A 24,373-nucleotide genomic window follows, 5' to 3' on the forward strand; every position below is an offset into this window, starting at 1 on the left:
TACTTAGCTCCCATCCATAACTCTTCTTTGCTGGGTATTTATGGCAAAGAGAGTTCAGAGGCCATATTCCTTTGTTTAAGTTATCTAAAAGTATAGGGAATAAGTCCCAGTTAAGGGGAAATGATGCTGGTGTTGTGCTGTTCTCATATATGGGTAATGTGTTTTCTCCCGTCTAATTCATGTCTTTAATTCTTCAGAACCTGATTTGATAGAAAGATGTAAAAGGACCAGTTACTACAAGGGGCTAAGTTGCTTCTATACATGTTGGAAGCAGGAAAAAGTGAGAAGGAATTATGTTTTGTTCTCTTATAGGTACTTTTTACCAAGATTCATTTAAATCCAAGGGAACTCTTGCTTTTAATCTTAAAAAAAAAAAAAGGAAAGAAAAATGGGTTGCACGTGATCAGGGCTTGGACTAGGCGAACATTTTCTTCTTCCTCTTCAAGTTCTGTGGGAGGTCGAGGTTGGTAAGGCTTTCTGGCCTCTGTGATGGGGATAGTGTTACCGAGGCCCGTTATCAGTCACACCTGATTGGCTCCCAGGCCAGGCTGATGAAGATCCACGGCACAGCGTTTGGCTCCCTCTAGCGTCGCTGAGCTGCCTTTGGTCATTTCCCCTGACTTTCTGTGTCCTCACTGCCAGGTGAAAAAACACGTGCGAAGCTTCCACTCGGAAAAGATCTACCAGTGTACGGAGTGCGACAAGGCCTTCTGCCGCCCCGACAAGCTGCGGCTGCATATGCTCCGGCACTCAGACCGTAAGGACTTCCTGTGTTCTACGTGTGGGAAGCAGTTTAAGGTAGGAACCAGCAAGCAGCCTGGGTGTTCTCGGGCCACTGAAACTGACAAGCTGAGGATGAGCCTGCGCATTTCATGGGTGTATCATCTATGCTCAAGGAACAGACTTGAGATGTACTTTGTGCCTCATGTTTGACTTACTTGTTAAGATAAAATTAAGGGGAAAACTCACCTTAATTTCCCAAAATAATTAATTCAAATCCCCAAACAGAGTACTAATGCATCTTTTACAAGAATCCAAGTGTATAATGAATAGAACTAAACTGCTATCGAGGAACTCCTAAGAGGACAATACATTTACCCACCAAATTTTTTACTGAGCACTTATTAAGTGTAGGAGCCTGATAATTGAGCCCTGGGGCATGAGGACTGTCATCCAACAGAGGTGGGAAATCTGTGGGATGTTGAGAGCGCTTAGACTATTTTGGGGAATGTTAATGACTTACAGGATTAAGATAAAAAATAATAAATATCAGAAATGGGCCTGGAATTTAGAAGAAAGCAACGGACAAACCCACGGGAGACTCAGAGATAAGAGTTAAACAAATGAATGTGAAAATGGTAAAATATGGTTCGTGGGGAAACCAGATGATTCTGCAAAGATGTCCCTGAGAGACACTCTGCAGAATATGAGTAGGTCATGCTGTCATAGAAACTGGAAAAGAATCCGAAATGGATTCAGGAGGGGAGAACTAATTTTAAAAGGAGGCATTTGTGTAGAGTGTGGAGTTGGTGGGGATGCCTGGCATTGCACCTCTGAACTTAGCATGGTTCCAGATACACGGTGGTCATTCAAGAAATGTTTGTTAATAAATGTGCTGAAAAATGAAGTAGTTACAGAAACATCCTCGTACCAAAATGTGGAAAGAACTGGTCTGGTAGAAAGGTTCAAAATCTTTCTAAGACCGATAGCAGGGTAATCGTATGTCCAGGAGCAGAGCCTCACTGGATAAGGGAGCTGGCATTTTTGGAATTTGTTTTTATTCAGGATGGGCTCTGCTTCATTTTCTGTCTGTGGACTCACATCAACATGTATCACTAGAAGATTAGATTATCAGACTAAGAGCTGTGACCTAGACCGTGTGCCCCATCCATAGCAGGCAGTAACTGCTTACTTGAACTGCTAAATTTATATGATGAGAGATACTTACTTAAATTCATTTGAGATTTAGAGGAATGTCATTATGTGTGTTAAAACATGTGGTAATTGAGGACACACATGGCTTTGTAAATCCAGTATTACCTACCATCCATTATCAGTTTGTCTTGTAGTTCTTTTTTTTTTTTTTTAAACTTTTTGGCTGCACTGCAAGGCATGTGGGATCTCAGTCCCCCCGACCAGGGATGGAACCCGCACCCCCTGCAGTGGAAGTGTGGAATCTTAACCGCTGGACTGCTAGGGAAGTCCCTGTCTTGTAGTTCTTAATACCAAACTTATTCCACGTGCCCTTTGATCACTTCTACATAAATGCAAAACCTTTCTTCTCAAAAATCATTGTGTAGTTTTCAAACTGGATGGTCATTTTCAAGCAAGGCTCATTGGAATGCACTTACTTGCTAGCGAACAGAGTAATTCCCAGCCAGGGTTGCCGTGTCCTCGGATGTAGTCTGGTGGGTTGCGTTACTGCTAACTTGTATTGATTTTTTTTTTTACCCCTTCAATTAAAAATCTTCTACTCCCACTCCCCACCCCTCTGCCTTCTCAAAAATCCTCTCTAAACAGCGAAAAGACAAACTACGGGAACACATGCAGAGGATGCACAACCCTGAGAGGGAGGCCAAGAAAGCTGACCGCATCAGCCGCTCCAAGACGTTCAAGCCGCGCATCACGTCCACTGACTACGACAGCTTCACGTTCAAGTGCCGCCTGTGCATGATGGGCTTCCGGAGACGAGGCATGCTGGTCAGTGCCAGGCTCCGGACCGCGATGGCACAGTAGTCTGCACTAAACCTGTCACTGGGTTTCGTCCCTGGCCAGGGACAAAGCGGAGGCGAACAGTTCCCAGCCTGGGGCTTCTCTCCCCCCTGGTCACCCCTTGCTGCCTTTGCCATGGTTCATTTCCGGTGTTTCTTGGAAGAGGTCTGTTGATCACTTTTCATTGCTCGGTTTGCTTTGCTTTGCCCCTCTCCGGCTCTGCTCTCCTCTTCCTGTTCTCTTCTGTGTTCCCGAACGTACTCTCTGGCGGGGTCGTTGCCTTGCAGCCCCCCCACACCAGTTGTTCCAGATATGACACAGCAATAGAAGGGAACTTTCCGCCAAGGCAGGGTATGCGAACCGGGTTAGCTGAAGCACCAGGAGAGCCGGGTCTCCGCTCTCAACTCATTGGGCCCTGATGACAGTTTTTGCAGAATATATCTGTATCTCATTCAACGTACTCGGTAAGGCCAGGGCGCTGAATAATGGAGACACTTGATCAGGAGAATTCTTGAAAGAAATTCCTGCTAGTGTGATTTTCCATTTTTCCACCAGCAGCTCTTTCAGTCAAAGGCTATCGGTGGAATCCACAGCAGCCCAATTCACCTTCAGTGATTTGCTGAATTACTGTTAACTCCTGTTAATGCGTCGGTGTCAGAGGGTCCTGGCAGTGCCGGTTCTGGCCAAAGGCCTCATGTTTTGGGGTGTCGCTTCAGAGAGTTTCAGCTGCTTGCACTCGGTATCGGAGGTATTTGTTCAGCGTCTGCTGGTCACCGGGTCTCTTCTTCTCATTTGCTTTTTTTTCCTTTTAGGTAAATCACTTATCAAAGAGGCACCCAGACATGAAGATAGAAGAGGTGCCAGAGTTAACTCTACCCATCATAAAGCCCAACCGTGACTACTTTTGTCAGTATTGTGATAAGGTAAAAGGAAACTGTCCATAGGAGGATACCTGTGTGGGAGCCCCGCTCAGGGCCAGCTTGTCTGCATGTATATATATATACTAGGACCTTGCAGTTTCTCTTAACAGATGGTTCCCTGTCTCTCAGTAGTCTTCCATTCAGACAAGAAAGGGCTAGGAGTGCAGCCTCATTTTAAGCCAAAATTATTTTCTTAAGAATTAGTGACTCTGTTTTTCTTGTTCCTTCTCTCTGTGATTTTTGCCGTTAAAGAAGAAGCTTATTACCAAGAGCTTAGTATATGCATTCATTTTAAATTCCTAAGCTCTAAAATGAGGGTGTTTGTCATCCTACTTGTAAAATACAGAGTAGATTTTGGATTTCTAGGAGATTGAGTAGGATGTGAAAAAGTCTGGTGGTGGAATACTCTGTTTGTACTATTCCATTCTTGATTTTTGCATAGTTACAAAAAACACAGGAATAGAATATACATGTATTGTTTCATTGTAATATTGTCTCCTTATACGATGTCAGCCGTATCAGTTATAGGCTGTGCATAAGTAGTGTCAACTTAAAAGTAAGAAACATTTTTTAAGCACAGATTCACCACTACAGGTTCTAGTTGCTATTAGACTTGCCATTTTGGAAGATTCTTTGGCATCTAGTAGTCAACTATGTATGTACATCACATGAGAGCTTTCACAGAAAGACTAAAGGGTGAACTGGCCTTGAAAGAAATTGTTTCTATGACTGTATATTCACCTCTTAAACTTCAGGGTAAAGGTAAAGGTGTTTTTACTATTCCTATCTTAGATGTATAAATTCAAGGCAGATGCCTCACATATCTATGTTATGTTCTTACGTTATTCTGATTTATGTTATATCCCCATTATCCTTCAGCATATCTGTTAATATATTTTATTTTGGACTACGTGAATACTTTCTCTCATTTCCTCGTGATGAAATTGTTAGATTGCCTTAAGCAAGAAGGTGGACGTATACACTGCTTCCATGGCAAAGCTTTTGAATTTGCAGGTTTATAAAAGTGCCAGTAAGCGAAAAGCCCATATTCTGAAGAACCATCCTGGGGCTGAGCTCCCACCAAGCATTCGGAAACTTCGTCCCGCCGGCCCTGGAGAACCAGACCCCATGCTGAGCACCCACACCCAGCTCACGGGCACTATAGCTACCCCGCCCGTGTGCTGCCCTCACTGCTCCAAACAGTACAGCAGCAAGGTACGGGGAAGGCTTTGGACCACGTCAGAACCAAGGTCATGGTTTAAGGGAACATTGCTTAAGAGAAGATGGTACTCATCCAGATGCCGTGATGGCGTCTTCTGAGTTGATGGGGGTGCTAAAGGAGCTGCTTCCTGAGAACAGGGAGCGTAGCACAGAACGGGAAGGGAATACAGTGGACTTTCCCGGGAATTAGTACCATCTGAGCACTTGAATGGTTTCCTTTGCCCTTGGCCCGAGGTGGGGCTCCGATTTCAATATTCCCTGCTCGTGGTTTATGAGCTCAGGCTTGCAGCAGCACTACATAAGAACTTAAATGATGGTTCTTGAGAAGGGGGTCATTGTTGCTGTGGGGGAATGCAGTCATTGATTGCTGCAGGTATTGGTGGGATCAGGGGATGCTGTGAGGTATTCTGACCTTGCCTGATAGCGTGGGGGGGTCACACGAGTCTTTACTTTCTTTCCAGCGTCTTCTTTTTTCCCTTTCATACCATTGTCCCGCTTCCGGGAGGGCAGGCAGAGCCAGTGTTACTCTTTTTTTTCTTTTAAACATAACATGAAGGACTATAGGAACCATTGGAGGGCTTGCATTTGAGAAAGATCGAAAATAACCTATTCTAGTAATTCTTCTTGGTTTTCGCCATAACTTTTCAGACCAAGATGGTACAGCACATTCGAAAGAAGCATCCGGAGTACGCCCAGCTACCCAACACCATACACACGCCTCTGACAACGGCCGTGATCAGTGCGGCTCCAGCTGTTTTAACTACAGACAGTGCTACCGGAGAGACTGTGGTGGTAAGTGTGTGACCGGTAAGAGCGACTCCTGTCCTCTGCTGCCCATCACAGCTTCAGTGCCAAGGCCATGTCTGTCCTGGTATTTAATTGGCTGCAGATGTAGCCCACCGCCCTTCAGGGTTCTATACCAGGCGTGATGCTTAACGATTGGGTCTCCCAGTCGGTGCTTTCCAAAGCTCTCTGTAAAAGGAGTAGCAGGAAATTCTCAGTGCTGCTTGTTCACTGCAAGATTGTCAGAACTGGGCCTCCCTGGTGGCGCAGTGGTTGAGAGTCCGTCTGCCGATGCAGGGGACACGGGTTCGTGCCCCGGTCCGGGAGGATCCCACATGCCACGGAGCGGCTGGGCCTGTGAGCCATGGCCGCTGAGCCTGCGCGTCTGGAGCCTGTGCTCCACGACGGGAGAGGCCACAACAGTGAGAGGCCCGCGTACAGCAAAAAAAAAAAAAAAAAAAAGATTGTCAGAGCCTCCGGGGTAACTCCCTGGGCCTGACACAGACAGACAGCTAGAGGTATATAGGTAATCTTCCAACACCTTCTTAACTCTGGGTCTTTTTCTATCCGAGCTCAGGGCTCATTTGCGGTCCCATGATCCCACCAGTTAGACAAACCAACTGTTTGTAGGATTTCAGAGCACTGAAACAGCCACAAGCAGCAGTGTTATCAGCTGATGTGCTTTTTGTGATTTTTGCAGACAACAGACTTGCTAACCCAGGCTATGACGGAACTGTCCCAGACCTTAACGACGGATTACCGAACGCCGCAAGGGGACTACCAGAGAATCCAGTACATTCCCGTGTCGCAGTCTACATCTGGGCTACAGCAGCCTCAGCACATACAGCTTCAAGTGGTGCAGGTGGCCCCGGTACTGTCCTGCGTTTATTTCTCTTTACCTGCGTGAATGCCATATGGCCACCAGCCAACACAGCAGCTGGGGTCAGCTAAAACACCTAATTCTCAGAGCTGGGGCTGGGCCCTACATACTGTGCATGTCAGCGTGGAGTCTAAGGCGTTTGTAAAGCCCTGGCTGTCGAGGGCTCTGGACTCAGCAGTGTAAGAGATTTTTGTCAACAGTATCCAGAGATTTTCGGCTCCAGTGTATACCACTATCCTGCCCTGCTGCAGGCCAGCACTGAGCCTCTTCTGAACCCTTACCCTGGGCACCCAGGTGGACTACTTGGTGAGGAGCCTGTTTGATCAGCCCCTACCCAGGCATCAAATGACGTCTGTCAGTTGGAGGTTGTAAGGAATAACTGTGAATTTTGAATATCGCTTAGTACCTTATTAGTAGCAAGTTATAACTGTTCCTTCTACAAGGTAATTAATACCTCATTCTTACTGATTCAGGAGCTAAAAGAAAAAAGTCCTCCCAGAACTATTGTTTCATTGAATTATACTAAGGAAATGTACTCAAGGCACACATAAACAAATGTTTTGCTTTGAAATAAATTGGACTCTGAAAATTTAAAACTAATATGAAAGCAGGAAAGAGGAAGTTGCCACTGTCATTGACTATTCTTTATCTTTTTTTTTTTTTAATAGGAGCGTTCTTAATTTTAGGCTTTGGAGGAATCTATGAATCCCTGAAGTTGTCTGTAAATTATGATATATATGTACATTATTTTAGAAAAAGGGTCTGCACTTTCATCAGATTCTCAGTTGTCTGTGATACATAAAAGGTTAGGAACCACTGTTTTAGTGGTTAAGTGTGACAAGCTGAAAGCGAATTTTCTCCTTTGATCTCTTTTAACTGATAAAGGGTAGGCCATTAAAATTAATTGAAACTTAAGGGAAAAAAGATTTTTGATTCCTGAGAGCTTCTCAGTCAGCTTCTTATTAGGAGCTATATTCCCTCATCTCCTCCTCTTCCAGAATGAAATCTCGTTACTGTCTTATGGTTAATAAGCATAATTTTTAAAACTATTTTTTTCCCTGATGCTAGGCAGCTTGGCCCCGGTGTGGGCCCTCCGGGAGTGAGCCCCGGCTCTGAAGCCCTGCCTGTTCTGCTGCTGGGGTGTTGTTTTAGCTACACCTTTTCTTTGGAAGGCTTTCCTTTAACCTTTATCAGCGTGGGTCTGGGTTTCTCCTCCCGCAGGCCACTTCCCCTCACCAATCCCAGCAGTCCACGGTGGACGTCGCCCAGCTCCACGACCCTCAGACCTACACACAGCATGCCATCCAGGTGCAACACATCCAGGTCACGGAGCCCCCCGCCCCGGCCGCGCCCGCCTCCCAGGTACGCTGCTCCCACTGACTGCTCCAGGGACTAGTCTCAGGTTCATGTGGCCTCAGGGACCCTGAAGATGTACTAAGAGCGAAGACATGCAATCTTCACACCTGGTCTCCTTGACTATGGAAATGATATCATTATTTTGCGGGCCTTTAAAGAGTCTCACCTCTGCCTCCAATTTTTCTGTTGGTATTAGGGATGCACTTCCATTAAGTGCTTAGCTTCCCCTGTCCAGATGGAGCCCTGGGCTCTGATCTCGTAGAGACAACATTGGCCTTTGCTTCCTGTTCTAAATGGCTGTATGACAGTCGGCAATTGCTAGGCTGTTTCTATAATTTTGGAACAGTGACTTTGTGGAGTATTACTGTGTTTGTGTGATAGAGACTATCATTGAGATCACAGAGTTACATCCATTCAAAAATGTTTATTAAATTCTTACTCTTTGCAGGAAGCTTTTCTAGGTCTTGCCCTCAAGGAGCTTAGAGTCTAGTAGGGATATAACACCTATATATAAGTAAATAGGGCATGAAATGAAGGTATCTGAGCCGTAAAGGATGCCTGTAGACCCACCCCTGACATTCCCAGGTTCCACAGCACAAATGAAGGCCTGCATACCACCATCCTGAGTAGTTAAATGTTTCAATCAAGTTCACAAATCATTAAATAAACATGTTCTGTCTTCCCTGCTTGACATAGGTACTTTAATAATGATAAAATTGAAAAATATACATAAAGTAACAATGGCTACTAAATAACATGGATAGTGCCAATTCAAAATTAAATGCATTTTTCTGCCAAACACATGGTTGGCACTGGCAGCGGCCCGGTATGGGTGGGAGGAATGGAGGAGAAAGGGTGTCTCTCTCTCTTTTGCTGGCTCCAATTGCTGTGGAATCCATAGGATAAACATGCACTTTCTCTGCCTTCCTATTTATTGGGGGGTGGGGGGAGGCCTGACATCTGATCGCCCCTCCTCTCCACCCCCCAGTAAGGTTTCTGGTGACTTCTCCCAGCCCAGGACAGGCAGCCTCTATCCACAAGGGGCCGTGAGTTTCCCACGCCCACTAGCTTCACACTTCTAAGTTTCTCAAAGGAACCCAAGGCTGGAGGGCCAGGACGGACTCAGTTCCTTGTCAGGATGAGGTAGCCCAGGGACAGCCGTCCCCAAGCCTGCTTCCCCTTTCTCCTCACTCAGGCTCCTTCCTGCACTCACAGGGCCTGTGTACCATGTGGACACCCCATCCCACGTGTCTCAGCTCCATCCACACCCCTGCAAATGGTGATCCACGGCCACCCCTTTGGTCCCAGGTGCCCGAATACCGTGAGAGGGGCCACATCCAGGAGACAGGACCCCTGCAGGAGGCCAAGCCTAGGGAAGAGACTTGTGTGGGTCCCAGAAGTGGGTGCAGGGCCATTTCCAAGGTCTGTGAGGCCTCACGTGAGAAGAGCACAGCTGGAGAAGGGCCAGCCAAGATCCCTGCAGGGGTCCCTCTTGCCTGGGTCTGAGGACCACGTGGATGTGCCATTAGGTTAGCGGAGTACAGGTGAGGGAAAGACGGTGTTTAGCAGGGAATCAAGGACAATTTTGTAGAAGTGGTGTTTGAATTAGGTCTCGAAGGAGGGGTATGGTTTTGATATGGTAGCTGGGGAGGCGTTATGAGCTGACCACACTCTCACTGTGAGTAAAGACACAGAGGTGGGAAATTGTGGTGTATTTGTAAAGACTGTGTAGGTTAGTGACAGGAGATGGTGTTTGGAAACAGCACCGGAGCTGGAGCGTGGAGGGCCTGAATGGCAGATAGATAGTGGGGCGGGGGCTTTATCCTGTAGGTGGGATGTATCCCCGTGTTTATCTCCACTAACTGGGGGAGTATCCAGTGCACATCAGTGGGGATTCTGACTTCCGGATTCTACTTCAGTTTGTGTTACAGGTTAGCTTTGTGACACCGGCAAGTTATTGGGCTTCTCAGGGTTTTTTTTAATGTAATGAAGATAATTATACTTTCATTCATTTACTTTTATAACAAGCATATGGAAATTAAGTTTTTGGATACCCTTGTAGATAATCCTTTGGAAACTAGGATTTCCTAGTTATATTTGCTTGTCATTACTTCTGTTCTTTTTTAAAATATCACTAGTTTAGCAGTGCTCCCTTCAGTGTTACAGTCCTCATGATCACGATGTACTCTCTTCAGTGGCTAGTTGACACTTTAACGCATCCTGGTCTCTTTTCTCTCGAGGTGGCAGGGCAGCCGCTGAGCCCCTCCCCGCAGCAGTCTCAGCAGGGGCTCAGCCCCTCCCAGGTTGCAGGCAGCTCCTCGCAGGGCCAGGCCCTCCAGCAGCAGCCCCAGAGCACCACGGTCCAGCACACGTACCTCCCCAATGCCTGGAATTCCTTCCGCGGCTACTGTAAGTGAGGGTGGCCCTCCTGGGTGCCGGTGGGGAACCTGCAGCCACGGGGAGGAATTTCATCAGCTTTATCATCCATTTTATGGCTTAAAGGATCGTTGGCCATTTTCTACACTCTGCAGAACCTGTACTTCAGTGAGTGTCATGGCACAATTCAGGGCGGCGTCTGATTCAGGGCTACCCTGAAATGACATTTTTCCAAGACGTCAGGAATATTGCTGGAGGAAGTGTAGGCAGGTGGTTTAAGTAATAGAGCAGGTGGATTGAGGGTATGGGGTCATAATTCACCTCTTCCACCAATATTTACTGAATATCACTGGGCTAGACCCTGCATGTACGAAAGATGAATACTGACATTCGCATAAGTAACACAGCACAATAATAATGTTAGCTAACGTTCATCAAGCTCTGACCATGTGCCAGGAATGATTCTAAACTGCATCTATATCACATCCAGTATTCACAACAACCTCCTAGGAAAGTACAATCGTTACTTGCATTTTACAGATAAGACAATTTAGACGCAGTGCAACTCGTCCAAGGAACATAGCTACTAAACGGAGGCCTGGAACCCAGGCAGTCTGGCTCCAGAGTTTACACTGTAAACCAGCCCACTGTGCTGCCCCTCCTAACGAGATAGTCATGGGCTCACAGAGACGATTATCTCGTGGAGATAGATATATGAGTAGCTGATTTCAAAACCCTGAGGTTAGTGCTACCAGAAGCAGTTTAGCCTGACTGCCAAAGGTCAAACACGTAAAAAACCTTGGTGAGGACAACAGCCTTGGGTATGAGCTGAAAAGTTTGAGATCCTTATCATTGAAGATCTGGGAGAAACAGTAACAGTTAGAGCTCAATAGTAGGAGCTAGGAGGAATAAGGGCTGTGTTGATCTCTCTCCTACCGCTGATTTCTTTTTTTGGGTCCATCTCCGCTGTGATTGGTCTTTGGCTGTGTTATATAGATCTGGTTGTGGAGACCGGGCTCAAAGGCTACCATTTAGTTATCTTTACCATCTATTCTCCTAAATATTGGTGGTCACAATGAGAGCTGAGTCTAGTTTCTGTCAGGGAAGGACTCCTCCTCATGATAAATCCCAGTAGAATCCTGGTAAATAGATAGACATTTATACTCAGTTTAATTCCTATGAGAGGAACGTGGAAATGATGCTGACAGCCACTGAACTAGCATTCTAACTTGATGAAACAATCTGAAAATTTTTATTAGGAAAAAAGTTTAAAATATACAAAAATAGGGAATTCCCTGGCGGTCCAGTTGTTAGGAGTCCATGCTTTCACTGCTGAGGGCCTGGGTTCAATCCCTGGGGGGGGAACTAAGATCCTGCAAGTTGCGCGGCACGGCCAGAAAAATATGTGTGTGTGTGTGTATACACACACACACACAAAATAGAACAGTATAATGAGCGCGCCTGTACCCATTATCCAGCTTCAGCAGTTATCATGGCCAGTCTCATCTGATACGTACATGCTGTCATCCTCTCCCAGTCCTCCAACTATATAATAATTCATACCATTTCATCCATAAATATTTTTTAAAAAACCCCACAACTCTAAGTGTCGTTATCACACCTAAAAATAAATTACAGTAATTCTTTAATACCATCAAATATCCAGTGTTCATATTTCTGTGATTGTCTCATAAATGTCTTTTTTTTTAAAATATTTTATTTATTTGTTTATTTGGTCGTGCTGGGTCTTAGTTGTGGCATGCAAACCCTTAATTGCAGCATGTGGGATCTAGTTCCCTGACCATGGATTGAACCCAGGCCCCCTGCATTGGGAGTGTGGAGTCTTAACCACTGCACCATTGGGGAAGTCCCATAAATATCTTTTTAATAGCTGGTTTTTCAAATTGGGTTCCAAATAAGGGCCATACATTGCAATCGATTTTACCTTTTGAGTTTCTTTTAATACATGTGTTCTCCTTCTCTCTTTAAGTTGCAATTAACATGTTGAAGAAACTGGGTCATTTGTTTGTAGAGTTCCCCACATTCTGGATTTTGCTGTTGACATCCCTGTATTGTCATTTAAGATGATTTCCTCTGTCCCTTTTATTTCCTATAGATGGGCAGTTAAACCTAGAGGCTTGATCAGATTCAGGTTCAGTTTTTTTCCCCAAAAACACTCCATAGCTGTTGGTGTGGAGTTCCATCGGGAGGCACATAATGCTTTTCTGTCTTTTTCCTTTGCTCCACTATTTCAGTAGGGATTGCAAAGTTGTCATATGCTATCATTCTTTTTTTTTTTTTTTTTTTTTTTTTTTTTGCGGTACTCGGGCCTCTCACTGTTGTGGCCACTCCCGTTGCTGAGCACAGGCTCCGGACGCGCAGGCTCAGCGGCCATGGCTTACGGGCCCAGCCGCTCCGCAGCATGTGGGATCTTCCCAGACCGGGGCACGAACCCGTGTCCCCTGCATCGGCAGGCGGACTCTCAACCACTGCGCCACCAGGGAAGCCCTGCTATCATTCTTTATACACTTATTGCTAGAAAACTTCCATAACGAAAACAATTTTACCTTAACCATCAGGTTACTCTGAGGTACAATTTGTACAGGAACCGCAGAATAGATGCTTTAAATACTCGGCTCATCTCCTTTATTTAGCAGTTTTCAAAATAATGAGTTGTTTCCTAGTATTATCCAAGGTGACCAATGCCGGGCATGTGTGTTTTAGTATCGCTGGGTACTTATGAATTTCAACCCACTGGATGTGTTTCAAACCACTGTAGTCAGGGCTTCCCTGGTGGCGCAGTGGTTAAGAATCCACCTGCCAATGCAGGGGACAGGGGTTTGAGCCCTGGTCCGGGAAGATCCCACATACCGCGGAGCAACTAAGCCCGTGCGCCACAACTACTGAACCTGTGCTCTAGAGCCCGCGAGCCACAACTACTGAAGCCTGTGCGCCTAGAGCCTGTGCTTCGCAACAAGAGAAACCACTGCAACGAGAAGCCCGTGCACCGCAACGAAGAGTAGCCCCCGCTCGCAGCAACTAGCAAAAGCCCGTGCACAGTAACAAAGACCCAACACAGCCAAATATTAAATAAATAAATAAATAAATAAATAAATAAATAAATAAATAAACCCATTGCAGTCATTATCCTTGTTGATGCTCAGATTATCCCATCTTTGGCTAGTGGGAACACCTTTCTGTATCTTTCCCACATGACTCTGCAGTCTTTTATAGGGTCTTACACGCTGGTATGACACCAGAGTCCATGCTCACCTTGTACATTTCTGACCCAGGTTTGGAATCAGCCATTTTCCCAAGAAGTCCTGGTTCCTTTGAGTAGAGGATGTGATTTAGAGGCTGTCAACTGGGTGCTAGGGTGAACTCTGTTTTTAATTAGCTTTAATCACACAGTAGTGAAGTAAAATTCATGTTAGACTAAGTTGTGATTGCTAGGCAATAGTGGATACATTGTGCCAGTAATCAAATGTGACTGTAAAAGATAAAAATATTGAGCTAACAGGTGAATCTTTGTAACTTCTCTCAAGGTTTTAAAATTTTTGAATATTTGTCTTTCTGGATATTCAGAAGCCACATTTGAAGGAGATGCATTGATTGTTTCCGACATTTGGTAACTCTCTACTAGCCTCATGTGATCAATTCTTAAGCAGAGGTGCTTTCGCTGTATCAAGAAATCATATCAACATAAGACTCTCAGAGCAGGCAAATCCATGGAAAGTGACTCAGTAGGGAATATGGTCACTGGTTAGGTATTTGTTTCTACAACTTGAATGAAAATCTGAGACCACTGAACTATGGTTCCTTCCTGTTTTTCAGCATCGGAGATTCAGATGATGACGCTCCCCCCGGGTCAGTTTGTGATTACAGACAGTGGCGTGGCAACTCCGGTCACCACTGGCCAAGTGAAGGCGGTGACTCCAGTAAGCTGTGCTGCTTGGAGGGTTTTCCTGTTCCCCATGCTGCACCACCCTCGCCCTCCCCCATCTTCTCCCAAACTCTTCACATCTGAGTTAGAGGCACCCCCCTGTATTCCTATAATTTCTTGTGGTGCTATATTATAGCACAGTTTATATTTTTTTTAAATTTTATTTCTTTTTTACTTTTTTCTTTGAAGTGTAGTTGATATACAATGGTGTGCCAATCTCAGCTATACAGCAAAGTGACTAAATTTTACGTATATATACATTCTTTTTTACATTAAAAACTTCTGTATATTTTAAAATATTCTTTTCTGTTACGGTTTATCCCAGGAGGTTAGATATAGTTCCCTGTGCTATACAGAAGAACCTTGTTGTTTCTCCATTCTAAATGTGATAGTTTGCATCTGCTAACCCCAAACTCTCAGTCTGTCTCTCTCCCTCCCCAGCCCCCTTGGCAACCACAAGTCTGTTCTCTACATCTGTCAGTCTGTTTCTGTTTTGTAGATAGGTTCGTTTGTGCCATATTTTAGATTCCACATGTAAGTGATATCATATGCTATTTGTCTTTCTCTTTCTGACTTACTTAGTATGATAATCTCTAGTTGCATCCATGTTGCTGCAAATGGCATTATTTCATTCTTTTTTATGGCTGAGTAGTATTCCATTGTATATATGTACCATATCTTCTCCATCCATTCCTCTGTCTATGGACATTTAGGTTGTTTCCATGTCTTGGTTATTGTGAATAGTGCTGCTATGAACATAGGGGTAGCACAGTTTATTTTAATTATTGGTTTACTATCTTTTCCCAGCAGGCAATTAATTCCTTGAAACCTAGGTCTTTGTCTTTATCTCTTTATCTTCAGTGCTGTTGCACAGGAGGCTGGGCTATAGCAAATGCTCAATAAAGATCTATTCAATTAATAACTATAATGAACCTCCTAGATCCATATACATATATATACATGTAGATAATCATCTTTTTAATGTGCTTCTTAGAAAGTATATGAGTCTTTGTGACTATTGGTCCTCAATGTTGATTATATCTGCTACCTCTGTTTTTATCTTCACTGGTTTCTTCTGGCCTGCCAATATTGATTATATCTGCTACCTCTGTTTTTATCTTCACTGGTTTCAGTGTTGAAACGAGTCCATGTTGATTATATCTGCTACCTCTGTTTTTATCTTCACTGGTTTCCTCTGGCCTGCCAATGTTGTCAATGTTGATTATATCTGCTACCTCTGTTTTTATCTTCACTGGTTTCTTCTGGCCTGCCTCTGGAAGACAGAGTGTGTAAATTAAGAAAAATACTCTTAAGTGACTAGGGATATTGAGATGTTCCCAGGGGAAGACTATTTCCCAAGAGGCCTCAAAGAGTAGCAGGGTAGTCTAGTGGCCTCAGAAACTGGATTTATTTATTTATTTTTCAAAGCACACTGAGAGCTCACCCATTTCTCAGCACATGAATTCACATTAACTAGACTTAGGAGAGATGTATAAATCCAGAGTAACACTATTGTCAATGGAAACAATAACTAATATAAAATGGAATAGTCTCATTGGCATGATCAGTGAAATTTTTTGCTCTTTGTGGGGACTCACTGACTCTACCTTTTCTTGGCCAGGAACCCACTTGGGAAACCGATTATATAGCCAAGGATGTTCCCTTCCATCTGCCACAGTATACATACAAATTTGACGTACAGTTTTGTTTATAGATTCTCTGAAGCCTACCTGTGAACGGCCTAGGTGTCCATGGACCCTTGGTTGAGAACCAGCTCCTTCCTGCTAGAGAAGGACCCACACAGGAAACCAAATCCTGATCAAAGAGTGGCTTGATGAGTGTGGACTCAGAACATATGGCCCTCGATAAATCAAATGGGTATTTGGCTGTGGCTTGCTCCCTGGACAGTGCTTGGAAAGGATGCTGCCAGAGTCTTCCTCTGTGACTTCTTTTTTTCTCAGCCTGTGTAGCTGACCAATTCTCCCTCTTACAGACACATTCTTTCTTTAAAAATGTTAATGTAGGGACAGAGTTAGCTGCAGGTCTATGGATATGTTTTTTTCATGATCAGAGGGAAAATGAAGAAAAATTAAGACAACGTATGTTTTCATAAAGTTAAATTTATTCAGTGCAAAAGACTTTTATTCTAAGATTGTGTTCTTCCTATGCTTTTGAGTGTTAAAATGTCCCTCATTTGACAGTAGCATTTAAAAAATGATTTTACTTGGCAAAATAAAATTTGGGAACATTTATTCTTACTTCAATTTTGCTGGTCTTTGAAATTCTGAAGTCTGGGAACCACTGATCTTGACTTGGGCATCATTCTGCCTCTTTAAGGAGAATTTAAATATCTCTCCTTTGATCCATTTTGTATTAATCTTAAACATTAATTGACAGATAGTCACCTTATTTTTTGAATTTCTAAATTCTCAGGGACAATACCATAGCACGTTTCCTTTGCCAGGTAGGTTACCATCATGATGCAAATTTCTGTCCCTGAAGTTCCTCACTGTATCATTTGGTATGACCAAGGTGCTCCCTTAAGTTACCTCTGTAGTCTACTTCTCTAAAGGAATTAGGCAAAGCATCTCCCATAGGCACCTAGTTTGGTTCCCCATGTAACATTTCTTTGCATATTCCTTCTCCCCACCGTGCCCCCATAACTCTACCCCCCACTTTAGCCCTCAGATTTCTAAAGATCTTTTTCTTCCCCCTCTAGGGTCATTATGTGCTATCAGAAAGTCAATCAGAATTGGAGGAAAAGCAAGCTTCTGCTCTCACTGGTGGAGTCCAGGTTCAGCCAACTGCACATGGTGACTTGGACCCCCAGACCACCAGCCAACAGCCCACCCAGTACATCATTACAACCACCACCAACGGGAATGGGAGCAGCGAAGTGCACATCACTAAACCTTAACTTCCATCCTTGAGCCAGAATCAAACAGTCACATCATGTCTTTTCTTATTCATATGTCTGGAACATCTGGAAGCTTCTGACACTTAGAACTCTTTTTTAAGATCTATCACTCAAGAGTTTGGAAGTCACAGTTTTGACGCTTATACATACACTGGGGCTTATTTTATCAAGGTCATCTTTACCAAATGGACTCTTCAAACCCTAGGAGTTTCTGCCAAGGAATGGAGATCTTTCAGGGGAAAGTAGATTTCAAGACAGAGAAACCTTGCCTTGCTCTTGAGTTGGTTTTTTAACCCATAGATAAGCCTTACTTTTCCTTTGTGGAAATATTAAGCAGTGTATTGTGTTTGTACCAAAGGTGGATAAAGGATATGCCAAGTCCATGGCCACTGGACTTGTTGATTCCAAGCCATGGCACCAAAGGCGAAGGTGCATTTTATGGGCGTGTGTTAGGTCACAACTGCTTCATCTTGTGAGTTTGCATTCTCAGTAACTTAACAAAGGGAGCCCATTGAATATGAAAATTAAAATGATGAAGCAAAGGTTTCATCAGTGATGGTCTGAAGGAAAAACTGTTACCTAAATTTTTCTTATTGCTGATTTTTTAAAAACTTGCCTTTTTTGGAAAACCGTTGTTGGGCTATTGGTAGTGCTTTCCACAGACCCTGGCCCTCAGTGGACTAGGCCAGAACCTCATGTTCTGATAGATTACTTTATTACTCCACAACTGTGGACTCCCTGTACAAGAAAAGGATGCTTGGTGTCAAGAGAATTTAGACCCCCAGGTTACAGGTTGGCCTCCCATTCTCTGGTTGTACTTGTATGAAGAAGGAGATATTGGAGATGACAGTAGCAAGAAAATGATACTAAAACAACTATATAGAGCGTAAAAAGCACTGAGACCTTGTCCTGCCTTTCAGGATCCATTTACCACTCATTGGTAAAGGGTGAATCCTTGCTTGTACTAGGTGTACCTGCAACCCTCGCTCACAGCATGCAGTGTATTTTAGTACTTCTAATGCTGTCTTAAAATGAACATTCTTTCAGGTTGGATGGAAAGGTGGTCCTCCTTATTGCTTAACACTTTCAACTTTAAATGTATTGCAATTCATCTGGACCTTTTGGTAAGATGACTAACTTCACACCTAGGGGAAAAATAAAAATGTGGGGACCATTTATAATACGTTAGAGTAATTATAAGGGATCTGGAAGGAATCCAATCTTAATATTACATTGTCAGTTGGGAGAGGGAGAAAAACTGCCTCAGTGATAGCTTTTCTTATCATTGTTCCTGTTTGGGAGTCTTATTAGCTATGAATTCAATGGGGAAAATATTTCCCTTCTTTTTACTGTACATTCCAGTTGTGCACATAAAACACTGCAGAAATCAGTATGTAGTTTAACAACTTTTTGTGACATACTAATACATTTTTAGAATAATTATGGCATGGTAGAATTTATCATTCCAGAACAGAAAGACCTACCTTCAGTTTCAAATGAAGTTAAGTAATTTATTTTATTGACATTTCTGGGTAAAAACTGGTTCTATAAATTAAGAAGTATAGTAGCTTCTTTATGGTAAAGATACCTTTTTGAAAAGTAAACAATTCTGTGAAGTAACTTTACTAATATGTAGACTTTGCACTTTATTATTGAGACCTCATTCATTTAGTTATCCCTGACAATTTAGGCACTAAGAGAACTTGAGAGTTACTTGGTAATTGTGTAGAAAATGAAAATGGACTCTATATCTTTGGTAACAGAGGTAATGCTGATGTTTTCAATAGAAAATATTGACTCAGTGTCACAATATAGAGATTTTTGAGTCCCAAAGTCCTACAATGTGATGATTATAAAGATCCTAGTGTCCAGTCTGGAGAGACTTGCTAGGTAAAGCATATTAGACTTTCCCAAAGGTCCAGTTTAGTTTTTATAACTTAAATTTGGTCCTGTTGGTTCCTTTTTAATTTGAACCAGCAAGGTATTCCTCCCTCCCCTCAGGAATAACTTACTGATTAAAATGGAAAACTATCACTGAACGGAATGTTCATTTTATGCCAGTTATTTCAAGTTTTAAAATACACAGAAGAGAAAAAGGATTGCGGAAGGACCTCTGTTTCTTTCCCATCTCAGTTCTTTTTTTTCCCTTTTGTTTTTTTGTCCTTATGTGGAATACGACTCTAAAACTGATTTGTATATTATCAACCAGAGATGCAGGTGTGGCAGTCAAGCCAAACAACATTGCTTTAAGATCAGGTATTCTGTGTATTTATTCTAAGGTAATGGCTTTTCAAAAGGACTTGGATTTGAAGAGATGGCAGATTATAAGCCATCTGAAGACCCAATTTGGAAAAAATGTCTGTAGCCAATGTTTATACTGTGGCCTCGCCTAAGACGCACTGGCACTGTAGACTTGGATCAGTGCAGTGTGAGCATTTTGGAGTAGGTTACATAGAGATTTTACATTTTTACTGTTTCATTTGTGCCCACATAAACAGATATTTCATCCTGTAAAATTCCTGTTATTCCGGAGAAACCTATTGTTTTGATCTTCTGGAACTGTTTTCTGATTTGGAATTATCCTTTCAAAAAACTCTTAAGATATGTAGGGCTAAAAAGCACTTCATGAGATGCTGAAGCTGACCCACAGGTTGAAAATGTTGACCCTATCCTGTTATTTAAATGTGAACATTTACTGTACATTCAGTGAGTTATAGTGTTAATAGTCTTGTGCTACTCAGCAGGTGTAAAAATTAATAAATATTTTTTTTAATAAACATCTTTCTGTTTGTATGTGTACAAGAGCTTCTGAGATCATTACTTTTTTAAAAAATAATACAACTTACATTGTTTTGACTCTTTGGTTCACTCTGGTGTGGTCAGAGACATAAGGTCAGGGAATTTATGGATGGTAATATGGAATGATGTTCCCCTCCCCTTTTACTTGGTGGTTTCTAATTCGAGACCCCTCCCAACAATCTAACAGGAACTAGGGGCAGGCACTCAGCCAGCTCGGGAAGAGCGATTGGCTTTATTTGGAAACCACTATTTGCCAACCAGGGAGGAACACCAGCTTGACTGACATGTTTCCATTTAGTGGAGAGAACTGAGGATGCTCTCTGCACGACGGGTTGGAAGTAGCTGTGAGAGAAGTTTGAATTGGTTCTAAGTAAAACCTAGTTTATAAGAAGAAAGCGGCCTAGATTCTTAACGAGAGGAAGATTAATCGAGTTTGATTAAGAAAATGTGTTTCTTCGATGTGTGTACTGTCTTTCCGGACGTCGAGGGTCCAGGGACCGGAGAGAGATGGGAGAGAGAAGTGGGGCCACGCCCGGGTGGGTTGCAGGGCACAGGCTCTGTTTCGCGTTCTCCTCAACGAAACTCGAGAAATCGCAAAATGGGAACTAATAGTGCACACAGCTGTGGTACAAAGACAACGATGGAAAGTGCTCAGCCTAGTGCCTGGAGCAGGCTATGAGATATGCAAACGTTAGCTAGTAAAACGGCATTCACTCACTCATGGGCTCGGGAGCCTCAATTCGCGGCCAGGTGACTAGCGACACCACCCTCCGGAAGCTTCTAAGCCAGGTGAGACCAACGAGATGCCAGCAAACTGCATCCCAAGGCCCAGCCCCGCGAGCTCACGCCTCTCTAGGTTAGGCCCCGCGAGCCCCGCCCCTCCCCGCCCCCGGCACTTCCAGGCCCCGCCCCATGAAGCTCAGGCCCCGCCCCCAAGCCCCCGCCCCTTCCGCCGCCCGAGCCCGGAGCGTGCGCGCACCGAGACGCCTTGCGGGAGCGAGCGCGTCAGGGAACCCGCGGGCCGAGAAGCGCAGCGGGTTCGGAGACCAGCGCCCGCGGCGCTGGTAAGGCCGGGCCGGGGCGGTGAAAGGGTTAAAGTGTTGCCGGGGAGCGGAGGGAGGGAGCGAGCGAGAGTCTGGGCCTTCGAGGGTCGCTGCTCCTGTGGGCACGGGACAGGGGAGCGGGCGTGTCGGGAGGCGGGTGGCCCGGGTGGGTGGGGGTTAGAGTTAGGCACGGTGTTGGGGGAGGGGCTGTGGGCGCGGAGGTGCGGTTTAGCGGGGCGGGACCCGGGCCTCGGGCTTGTGAGAGGCCGGCTAGGGAGGGGTTTGCAGTTTGGAGCCGGCGGTTGCTCCGGAAGGAGTCTGGGGTTTGGCTTCTGAGTTGGGGAGGGTCCAGGAGGGAAGGTTATCCCAGGTGCAGAGGAAAGGCCGTTGGGAGAGGCCTGTCCCGGTCTAGTAAAGACGGACCTCTTTGGTCCAGGACGCCGCAAGACTTAGAAGTCCTTGGCTTCCGGTTTTCAGCCCTTTGGAAGCTGCCTGCTTTTTGTATTTTGAGATCCTCTTCAGAATAGTAGCAGGGCACAGGTTGCCACTCGAATAGATTAAATTTAGCTACACGTTCACTAATTGAAGTGAATTGAAGTGAAGCTTATTGAACAAACTAGCTTCACTAATTGAAGTGAAGCTAATTGAAGAAACTTGTGAGCAAGTTGTGAAACAGGTGATCCTCCTGAGAGTCAGGTAAAACACTGGCTTTGCAGCTCTTACCCTCTTCTGTGCCAGTTCTGGCTATAAAGAGGACTTTATTCTGAGCATCAGGTTGCATCTACACTTCTTTTCTTTTTAAAAGTTTTGTTAAATGCAAATGCCATGTGCTTTCTTACCTGCAGTCAGTTATTTAGGCACCAGGGGTGTTCAGGATGCGGTAGTTCATCATGTGCTGAAGGGTGATGGGACACAGTTGCTTGGTGACAACGCAGCTGCTTTGAACACTAATCTTTCCACTGTACCTTTACGTAGATCTGACATCTCTTCCAGGTAACTTGAAATAATTAGTGCAAACGTGCTTATTTTAGTAGTAGTATTACAAGTCTACTCTTTATCATTTGAGAGTTTCAGGATGAGAAGTCATTACATGACTACGTGAAGTTATATAAAGGCATCCACCTGGAGGTTATTCATTGCAGGATTCCAGGATTGGAAATAACAGTAGAGAGGACCGGGTCCAGCTCTCCTTCATCTTATATAGATAAGGAAATTGACAGCCTGTGAGGTAAGATTTGCCCAAAGTCACTGAGATGAGGCTAGGAGTTTGGTGTTTTATCTGTTAAATCTGTTGTTGTTTTTTTTTTTTCTCCTTTCTATTTGGTAGAAATCAGAGAGAGAGAATGGTTTTAGCAAATGTTTGTGGAGTGGTTGAATTCAGCCTCCCTGTGGCCCTGTTAACTGTGGCTTCAGCTGTGCACCTGATTCCAGCCATCAGCCTTATGAGATGCTCTCTGAAAAAGTTTTCCTATGTACTTTTCTAAAGGTAGCCAGCAGTGTTTATTTGTTGCAGGAAGGAGAAAAATAGCATTTCATCTACATGGTTATAAGTATCAGCTGGACCAACTAAAGTGGGTTGGCCGCTGACTTTGCTGGCTGTCCTGGTCAGGTGCTTGGATCCTACAGAGTTTATGCAGACTGATAAAGTCATATTAAGATGCTTGCTTTTCCTGATTTAAACCGAGAGTTTATCCAGGAGGTATTGTATGTAGTGTTAAGAACATGGGTTTGTAGTCATGCAGACTTGAGTTTCAGTCCTACCTCTGGGGTTGGGCAAGTTGCTTATCTATTTTGATCCTAGGTTTTAGTATCTGTGGAATAGATGTAATAACCCTGTCTTGCACACTTACAAGAATTAAATCAGGTGTATGAAAGGCCTGGCACTTAACAGGCCCTCATTAAATAACTTAGTGTTACGGTCTGAATTTTACTACTCTGTGGATTTTCAGTGAAATTTCTTTTGTGAAGGAACAACAGCTAAAAAAAAAAAATAAATTATATTGGAGTGAGAGATTATTGGCCTGGGAAGTCTAAATTATGGACCGTGATCTAGTTATTTAGTCTTTGAGTCTCATTGTGCTCCTGTGTAAAATGGAGGTGTAAGAAATTCTATAAATTGGGGAGTCACTGTAGAAGTATTCTGAGTAATGAGAGACCTACTGGCTAAGATCTGAAATTCAGATGAGGATGCAATGGTGGAAGGGAGGGAGAAGAGCTGTTTAGCTGTCGTTAGGGTGTATGGATAAGGCAGAATAGATTTGAGATTGAATATTTTCTGGGCCAGAATATTTTGTGAAAGAGCGTTAGTATCAACAGATCCCTGGGACTTCTGCCTTTCTGTCTCGAGGTCTGACTGCATTTATTTGTCTAGGCTACCCGTGGAACATAAGCAATGGATTCCTTGGACCATATGCTGACGGATCCCTTGGAGCTGGGTCCGTGTGGAGATGGCCACGGCACGCGGATCATGGAGGACTGCCTCCTGGGGGGCACTAGGGTTAGTCTGCCCGAGGACCTTCTGGAGGATGTGAGTAGTGACAGTGGCACCATCTTTTTCTTTCTAGCAGTTCCTCTCAGCCTTTTCCACACTCTGCAAGTTTTCAGTCTTTTGTGCTCCCTTCTTTCTGATTTTCTACATTGCAACCAGAGTGATCTTTTTTTATTTTTAAGTTTAAGTCTGTTTAATAGTGTGATTAAGGAAGAAAGTATAAGCTACATTCTGCATGTTTAGTAACATGTAACTCTATAATGACATAAGCCATATTTGACAAGATAATTTTCAGCAGTTAGCAAAAGTTTTATATTTAAGGGCAGAATTGTGTATATCTTTACATTAGAATGTTTACCCATGTTGTGAATCATGAAACAAAACGCAAACATATTATCTCTGTCCATAAGGTAACCAACTTGCTAGTCAGTTAATAGTACCTTCCCTGGGATAGCATTAATAGTGTGCTTTTGACCACTTTTCACAGGCAGTCATCATGATTGTTATGGTGGCATTTATTTAGCGCTTATTATGTGCAAGGCACTAGGTATGCTGAAACGTGTTTATCATCTTGTTTATTTTGCCATAGTTCAAACATATGGACAGGCGTAGAGTATCGTATGGCGAACATCTGTGCATCATTCAGTTTGGGGAGATAATTTCATTTAGTTCTATTTGGTTCAGATTTTTCTTTCATAATGTGTCAAAAATTGTAGATAAAATTAAAGCCACCATTTTGCCCTTATTCCCTCTCCTACCCTAAGTAACAGGTACTGAACTTGGTGTATTATCTTTCCCATTCATGTTTTCTTTGCATGCTCTTTCAAGTAAACCTCTTCATGTCATTCATTCAGCCAGCAAACACTTGTTTTATTGAAATACCTACTTTATGCCAGAAACTGAGCTGCCAGGAATCAAGTGGTATGCAGAAACAG

At 43.8% G+C, this 24,373-nt stretch overlaps 2 protein-coding genes across 3 annotated transcripts in view; both read left to right on the forward strand.

Moving 5' to 3' along the window:
• Positions 1 to 19,846, forward strand: part of PRDM10 (PR/SET domain 10) — an 87,736-nt gene extending 67,890 nt beyond the window's left edge. Inside the window, exons 14-23 of one of the 2 annotated variants that reach the window (XM_082661065.1) lie at positions 643 to 798; positions 2,521 to 2,700; positions 3,525 to 3,635; positions 4,647 to 4,847; positions 5,502 to 5,645; positions 6,337 to 6,507; positions 7,738 to 7,878; positions 10,113 to 10,281; positions 14,083 to 14,186; positions 16,911 to 19,846. In XM_082661065.1, coding sequence (XP_082517191.1) covers positions 643 to 798; positions 2,521 to 2,700; positions 3,525 to 3,635; positions 4,647 to 4,847; positions 5,502 to 5,645; positions 6,337 to 6,507; positions 7,738 to 7,878; positions 10,113 to 10,281; positions 14,083 to 14,186; positions 16,911 to 17,108 — 1,575 coding nt within the window. In that variant the 3' untranslated portion in view covers positions 17,109 to 19,846. The remainder of the gene's footprint in view (positions 1 to 642; positions 799 to 2,520; positions 2,701 to 3,524; positions 3,636 to 4,646; positions 4,848 to 5,501; positions 5,646 to 6,336; positions 6,508 to 7,737; positions 7,879 to 10,112; positions 10,282 to 14,082; positions 14,187 to 16,910) is intronic. The other variant, XM_082661066.1, reaches the window with a different exon arrangement.
• Positions 19,847 to 20,883: 1,037 nt separating this feature from the next.
• NFRKB (nuclear factor related to kappaB binding protein) overlaps positions 20,884 to 24,373 on the forward strand; it is a 36,632-nt gene continuing 33,142 nt past the window's right edge. The window contains exons 1-3 of the mRNA XM_082659195.1: positions 20,884 to 20,971; positions 22,019 to 22,178; positions 23,322 to 23,477. Coding sequence (XP_082515321.1) covers positions 23,343 to 23,477 — 135 coding nt within the window. The 5' untranslated portion in view covers positions 20,884 to 20,971; positions 22,019 to 22,178; positions 23,322 to 23,342. The remainder of the gene's footprint in view (positions 20,972 to 22,018; positions 22,179 to 23,321; positions 23,478 to 24,373) is intronic.

This window comes from Grampus griseus, assembly GCF_964374135.1.
Source record: "Grampus griseus genome assembly, chromosome: 8".
NCBI lineage: Eukaryota > Metazoa > Chordata > Mammalia > Artiodactyla > Delphinidae > Grampus > Grampus griseus.